Below are 7,850 nucleotides of genomic sequence, written 5' to 3'. Positions count from 1 at the left end.
GGAGATAAGAAAACATAACGAAACTTTCTTGGGGCTGTGGGGGCCTAGGGTAGATCACTCATTCTCAGGTGTTGTTTTGTGATGAGTTAGCCTTCACAGACATAACTATTTGAGTGAGAAAAATTCTTTGAGACATAATTATTTCTGTCTCTGAGAAACTTGAACTTGGAAACTGAGAAGATGGAGCCCGGAAGATGGCATTTGTGGACAATAACTTTCATTTCTATTGTGAATGGCAGCAGAACTGGGCTGTGGGGCTGCTGACATCATTTAAAGCCCTATTTGGTGCAAGTCAGGGGTAAAGCCAGCATTACTTTTAACTTTCAAGGTACATTTTCCTTTCGTTGATGCCACTTTTAATAGGATTCTTTTATGCTTTCAATCAAAATAATCCCATCTGATAAACATGGAACAATGGGAAAGCGGTGGCCTAAGAGTCCAGCAACATGGGTTCAGGACTTAGTGTAGGTACCCTTGGGTGAGGCAGGCAACCTCCTGAGATTTAGCCCATGCCTTCCAGTAACTCAGTAAGTGTAATAATAATAATAATAATAATAAATAATCCCTGCCTACCCATTTTATAAGGCTCATTTTATTTTTATTTTTTATTTTTCTAAATTTTTTTTGGTACCAGGGATCAAACTCAGGACCTGGCTTGTGCCAGGCAGGTGTTTATTCCTCTGAGCTATTTCCTCAGCATGAGGTTCATTTGATAATTGAATATAAAAGTTTGTAGCCTCAATGGGCTTCATGGCTGTTTGTGCCTCAGAGCTGCGGTTTAAGCTCATTCATTGTTTTTCTCAGAGCTGCAGCTCCTTAAGAAGCCAGTTTGGAAAGAAAGATCAAACAAGCCTTCTTAGGTACCTAACTCTATTTATGGATATACTCCTTAAGGTTTAGGCTGGTTGATGCTAAAGGGACCCTAAAAAGAGAAGCAAGCAATATATAATCCAAGGAATAGCTTCTCAGGGCCTGGGCTCTTACCACATCCACTGTGTGTGCATTACTGCTCTGAGGCCTCGCAGACACCTGACACTCCTCTGTGAAAGGTCTTCTTTTTTGCCTTGTCACAGAGAGCAAGGAGGCACAGAGCAGGTGAGTGACTTGCTCCTGAATACAGAGCTCATAGGTGGTGAAGCTGACTCCAAAGTTATATTGATAACCACCAGATTTTGCTGCCAACTTAATACCAAACATGAAAGAGATTGCACAGAACATGAAGGAGATTGCAATTCACTGACTTACACACTGCATCCCACCCCACTGGCTGAAATAAAGAGGAAAGATCCAATCCCCTGGTTTTCTAATATTACTGAAAACTTCTTTATGAATTATTGGCTTGTGAGAGTACAATAGTTCAAGCACGAAGAGTGTTTGGACCATGATTATTTCAATAATCATGGAAAAATACACTATTTCACTCTTTCCTGTACCCAGAAGCCCCAGGAAGAAGTTGCTGGGCCACCAGCGAGGCCCACCTGCTCGATGAGAAGGTTGCACATCTCCTGGAGCAGCGCCGTGAGCCTCCCAGGAGAGCGGTAGCATGTGCATGTAGCCCAAATCAGACAGACCACATGGAGAAGGGGCTGCAGCCGGGGCTTCAGCTGGGGAAACTCTAGGCTTTCCAGGACCTCCAGGTGGCCTTGGAGTGGTAACAGGTGCGTGTAGATGTCTTGAGCCTCTTTCAGAGCTGGAAGGAAATGGAGCTTATCACCAGTCCCTGCTTAAGGAATCGTCCCCCTGCTGGAGCCCTAGTGCCTGGGGAGGAGAGGATCTGCGAAGGAGCGACTACAGCTCCTTCCTGAACTGAGAAAGCAGAGAAGCTAGTTCCAGAAAACATTCTGGCTCCTATATAGAAATATGGAAAACTAGAGATTCCTGGACAAGTAGAATAATGGTCTGGAGTGTTGTTTCTGACAACAGCGCTCTATTTGGACTTCCTCCTGGCAGTCCCAGATCTATTCTGGTGCTTGTGTGTGTGTGTGTGTGTGTGTGACCCTCTATCTGATAAAATACTTACTGATTGCTTTAGTACTGATACATCCAGGGAACAGTTTTAGAATCAGAAAGATCTCCCTACAAATGCTGGTAGAGACACTTAGCAGTAACATGACATTGAACATATTGACCACCTCTAAGCCTCACACACAGGCTGATCAGTAGGTAATTTTGAGAGTCTTTGTGAGGGGAGAATTGCAGTGCTGGACCACTGTAGGTATTGGATAAGTGGTTAGCTCTTACATGAATATTTATTAATAAAAAGTCTCATTAGAGTCCTTTATAGAAAAAAAATCATAGCACAGAATGACTTCTGGAAGAGAGCTAGCACAAGATGACGAGAGCAAAGCTCTGGGGAATTTTCAAAGACAGGAAAACCATCTCAGAAAATCATCGGTAGTGAGTACTAATATCTTCCTAACAACTTAGAGAAAAGGTGCGAGTCCATTGGGCAGAGAGAACTGGAATGGAGTATCAGAAGAGAGCAGATGGTCTTAGGTTATACTATGTGAATGAGGCACTGTATTCATCCTAAAGGAAACTCAAAACATCTCCTATTTATTAACATTTCCAATACACCAGGAAATACTTGACCCACTGGACATATACACAGTCTCAAATAGAGCTTTGTGAGACAGCTTTATAAGTGAAGACACAGAGACTTCCATAATTTGCCTAGGCTCATCTGTGAACAGACCAGTCCTGTCCAGCCAAGCAAAATGAAGATCACCCCAAATTTATATTTTGAACCTCTGGCTTCATAATTGTGAGGCTCAGGAGATAGGAGAACATTACTGTTTGTTTGCATTTGATACCCAAAATGGGTTTATGGGAAGTGGTATGTGAATTGAAAGCCAAATGTCATGATGAATTGTTTGGGGCAGTAGTTTAAAGTAGGAGGAGGGGGTATGATGGTGAGTGTCACAACTACTGAGTTGGGGCAGGGCATTTCCAAATCAACAGCCATTCTAGCAAGCATGTGCTTTGGCTTCCTATGTGCAGTGAAGGAGAAAGGCCTGGGACTGTCATACTAAAAGAAAGTTCTCTCTCTGATACCCTGTTTGGATGCATTAAAAAATCTTTTTTAGCCACACAAATAAGCACTACCTTGGCTTTCAGGAGCATAATAATTGTTGGAACACAAGAGGCTCTAGTCCAAGAAAGATGCAATCAATTTTCCCTAGAAGGCTAATTTAAAGAGAGAGACAGAGTCTCACTACCTTGCCTCAGCTGGTCTTGTACTTGTGATACCTCTTCCCTTGCTTCGTGAGTAGCTCAGCTCAGACTACAGTCATGTGTTACTATACCTGGAAACAATTTTTTTTTCTTTTTTTGGCCAGCTCAGCCCACCCCTAAGGGTGGGGCTGGCATGGCATGTGGTGCCAGGGTTTGAACCTAGGTCCACCTAAGCTTGCCTGAGCAGGTGCGTTAGACCACTGAACTATCTTGCTGTACCCACCTTTCTTTCTTTCTTTCTTTCTTTCTTTCTTTCTTTCTTTCTTTCTTTCTTTCTTTTCTTTTCTTTTCTTTTCTTTTCTTTTTTCTTCTTTGGTACTGAGGACCAACTTGTTCCCTAATGTGTAGTGATTTTTATTGTTATATTGTTAATTTTTAAAGAATATTTTCCATTGTCAATTGGTTGAATCCACAGCTATGTCCCTTGAACATAAATGACCAGCTGAAAACATAAGCAAAGTCGGTTGTACAGTGACAATGACAATGCAGTCCTTTGTGGGTGTGAGTGCCTTTTCTCGTACCATTCACCAATTTTTGTGGGGTCAAACATTTCCAGGGCTTCTAAGGTATCAGTTTGACTTCACCTAGTATTGCTTGAGAGGATGAAGAAGAGCTGACCTAGGAGATTTGCACCCCCTTGGGCTCCAAGAGCAACAGAAACGAGGCCAGGTGGGCTGCAATGCAGCTCCGGACACCGACTTCCGTCCTACACTCATCCACCCACAAACCTAGCTGCCGGGTGCTGTGTGCTGTGCTCCTTCCAAACTCCAGGCATGAGACTTCATAGTGTGATGATATTAGGTGGTGACGAGTCTTTAAGAGGTGCTTAGGCCATGGCGATTCCTCTCTAATGAGTGAGATTCAGACTATGATTCCCTGCTGCCTTCCGCTAGATTGCTCTTCTGTCCCTTCCATGGGGCTCCTCCCCTCCAGATCCTTCTGCATTTTTAATTTTGGATTTCCCGGGCTTCAAAATAGGGAGAAATGAATGTCTGTTCTTTTTAAATTACCCGGCCTGAGGCAGTTGGCAATAGCAACACAGACGGACTATGAAAGCTGGCAAGCAGGCTATACTATGCCAGCCTCGCACCTGCGGTAGCAGAGGATGAGGACTCTTTAATAAATCTCTTGTGCTCTGCTCTTTCTTCCCAACGGCATGGCTGTTTTCTGTTTTCCAAGATGTTTTATCATGCAATCAGGTACACATCGTGCAACCTAGTTCTCATAATTCCCTCCCCTTTTTAAACTTCTTTCTTTTTCACTGTTTTCCAATTCATGCTTACTACTTCTGACATACTTCTCTGCCTCTCTTTTCAGTTCATCGTGGAATCAAGAAATTACCCTGGTAGTAACTAATAAGAAAAGTGTACATAGTACATTTAGTTATGATAGAGAAAGCCAGACGCTCTGAAATTAAATTAGAAATGATAGTCAGTAAATCCCCTTTGGAATCTTTTTATTCTTAGTATATAGAGCCTGCCAAGATTTCTGATCAAGTCTCTACCTAACACCTCTAATCAAATTTTTTTTGCTTCTATCATCAGAATTGAATCACATACTTAAAGGATTTCTACTTCTAGAATAGTGTTTATTTGGCACTACTATAATGATATTTCTTTGCCAGTGTATGCTGTACTGGAGAGAACATTTTTTGAAGCTGGCTTAGGGAAACAAATCTCTCACAACTATTAATCTATATAAATAATCAGCTTCTTCATTTACTAATGTGTAAAACATATAGAGGGCACTAAAGAACTAATTCCTAATGTACTTTATGTTGTTTTCTATTTCATAACTTCAATCTTTGGGAACTTGTATATTTCCACTCCGGTATGTTTCATATCTATACAACCCGTAGTATTGCTTCCTTAATATAGTTCTCTGAACTAGTGCCCTACATAAAATTACAGTTGTCTCTTGTGATCTATGGCGGGTCAGTTTTAGGACCCTGTGTAACTACCAAAATCTGAAGAGGTGGAGGTCACTCACATAAAAGACCATAGTACTTGTATATAATACACACACACATACACACACACACACACACACACACACACACACACATCCTCCTGCATACTTTCAATCATCTCTAGGTCACCAATAATAACCTAATGTAATATACATGTTATCCATTAGTTGTTAGACTGTGTTGCTCAGGAAGTAATAACAAGAATTAAGTCTGCTCATGTCTAATAAAAGATAAACTCAATAATTTCTTTAAAAAATTAAAAATATTTGCAGCCCACATTTGGTTGAATCCATGGATGCAGAACCTGTGGACATGGAGGGATGACCGCCTATAAAATGAAAAGTTTAAGTCATTGCTAAACACAGAAATCTGGTGTCATTTGCTCAAAACAGAACCACACATCAAGACGCCTGTCCATGTGTTTCCCACAATCATGTGTCATATCAAGACCGGTAAACATTCTGTCTAGGGGACACCTGTCTCTCTGACTTGAAGAATAATCTGGGGACTGTTTCCTGTAGGATACAGTGCAGCATCTTTCAATGAAGTGGTAAACTGAGGCCTTAAGAGATATCTTGTTCCAAGCAAGTTTCATAAATCTGAGGGCCTAGAAGGGCCTAAAAGACTATTTATGCCAGCTTTGTTCGGTTTTAAGACTTATGTCTGAAATCTCTTTACAAGAACTTTTATTCCTTTAGTTAGGTGTCTTCCAAACCCTATGCCTTTGAGGAAGGTGGAATGAAAGAGGTCAGCCAATGAGCTTTGGACAAAGAATACTGCTCTCCTTAACAGAACAAATGGACTTTGATTAACTTCATAGCTTGGAATTACATGGGAGATTTATTAATTTTTTATTTTTGTAGTACTGGGAAGGGAACCCAGAACCTCCTGTATGCTAGACAAGCATCTATCACTGAGCTATAACCCCAGCCTACAAAGTCTCTATGTAAAGAAAATCTTCGAGAGAAAAAAATGTTTGAAAGTCACTACTCATATTAAGCTTAACTCACATGAAATTACAAATAGCTTTAAAGCACATTTTGCCTCATGCTACTGGAGTAGGAGGAGGAGATTTGATGGGAAAAAGAGAGAAGAAACAAAGTACAACAATGAGTGGATGGGGGCCCTGAACACATTTACCTGGTTCTAATAGACTTGGCTGGTTTTGCAGTTTTGACAAGGGCTGATCTTGTCTGGTGCTCACACAGACAAAACTTTGTTGTCCCACCTGAGTGTAGGACCAAAACATGCAGAATGGAGATAAAAAAATCACACACTATGTTCTCATGGAGCTAAGTGTGAGGAGACATGAAGACCAGAAGTAAGAAATAACAATACGCATTTACACAGCATGATGCAGCCAACAAAGCTTTTCTGTCTACACAATCCCACAAGGACACAGCGAAGTAGAGCAGGTAGGGAGTGTGCACTATAACCACAGTACGTGCTGAAGCTTAGTGAGATCATGTGAATTTTCCCAAGGACACGAAGTGAATAAACTGTAAACAGCACCATTTCATTTAGCTGCTTTCCTGCTTCTAGATTTAGTCTCCTACCATCTTGCTAGACAGTGCCAGGTTGGAAGGTCATAAGGACATGCAGGTACTGAATTTAAAGGGAAATGAATGTATCTATACACAAGAAATGTGCATCAAACATATTTGGGGCAATGTTTGTTGGGCCTTACCTGCTGTAACATCTCTAAACATGGCTTTGAATGCTGGAAAGTAGCTGCTCTGAAGCTTGTCCAGGATCCCAGCCATCCCCCTCACCTTCATCGTTCTCAGCTGATTATAAATGTACTCCAGATCCTCATTCCTGTAACATCATGGAGAAGGGTGAACCCAGGTGAACATCAGGAAGCACGAGTCACACCATACCAACTCACCTACGCATAGGCAGAGAGAAGACCTGCCTCGGGTGCTGCCACAAAAGCTGTGTTCCAACCTGAATAGCCAGGACATCTGTGCCAGGACAGGGAGGACAAAAACCTGAATTGGGAGCACAGGTTCAAAGGGGCAGCTCCAGGAAACACTGCTGTGACCATCTGGTGGCTCAACAGCTTGGCAGCTGGAGGTCATTAGCTCGTGCAGGAAGACTGGGGCTGGGTGAGAGAAATGTCGTTAGAGCAGAGCTGCTTGAGAAGGGCCCCACTATAGGTTAGCAAAATGGCCAGAAATCATGCAAGAGGATGGGAATCTCAGCATGGCAGGGTGAACAGGGCTACAGCCCTGAGGGTGGTCTAGCCATGTGATGCAATACAATCTATTCAATGTGAGGATGGGGACATCTGCCTCCAACATCTGTCTGTCCCCTTTTGGGTAAAGGCTATATCAGGACAATGATAAATAGGAGCAAAAGATAGGGAGCATGAATGTGCAGGAACAATAATCAAGCATTTATGGTCAAGTAATTCAGGGTCACAGGGATACAGAGATTTCCAGCCTTGGTAATGATGAGCTGGGACCAAGGAGAGGCCTCTTCTGCAGTGCCTCCAAAAGCCCTTCTTTTTTCAGATCTTTACAAAAGGTATGTGCATCTCAACTCAACTGTCCAAGAAGTAAGGAGTCAAAATTAGAAGAAAAAATATGAGAGTAGATGAATTTCTCAGGTAGTTGAAAGAGCCTTTGATGAAACATCAGAAGAT

General features: G+C 42.0%; 1 protein-coding gene across 1 annotated transcript in view; it reads right to left on the bottom strand.

The window, feature by feature from the left end:
• Positions 1-7,850, bottom strand: part of Dnah9 (dynein axonemal heavy chain 9) — a 433,197-nt gene that overhangs the window by 412,902 nt on the left and 12,445 nt on the right. The window contains exons 4-5 of the mRNA XM_023705424.1: positions 6,891-7,021; positions 1,479-1,690 (exon numbers count right to left, since the gene is read on the bottom strand). Of these exons, the coding sequence (XP_023561192.1) occupies positions 1,479-1,690; positions 6,891-7,021 (343 nt within the window). The remainder of the gene's footprint in view (positions 1-1,478; positions 1,691-6,890; positions 7,022-7,850) is intronic.

This window comes from Octodon degus, unplaced genomic scaffold, assembly GCF_000260255.1.
Source record: "Octodon degus isolate 3935 unplaced genomic scaffold, OctDeg1.0 scaffold00219, whole genome shotgun sequence".
Taxonomy (NCBI): domain Eukaryota; kingdom Metazoa; phylum Chordata; class Mammalia; order Rodentia; family Octodontidae; genus Octodon; species Octodon degus.
This window is presented reverse-complemented; position numbering and strand designations above follow the sequence as displayed.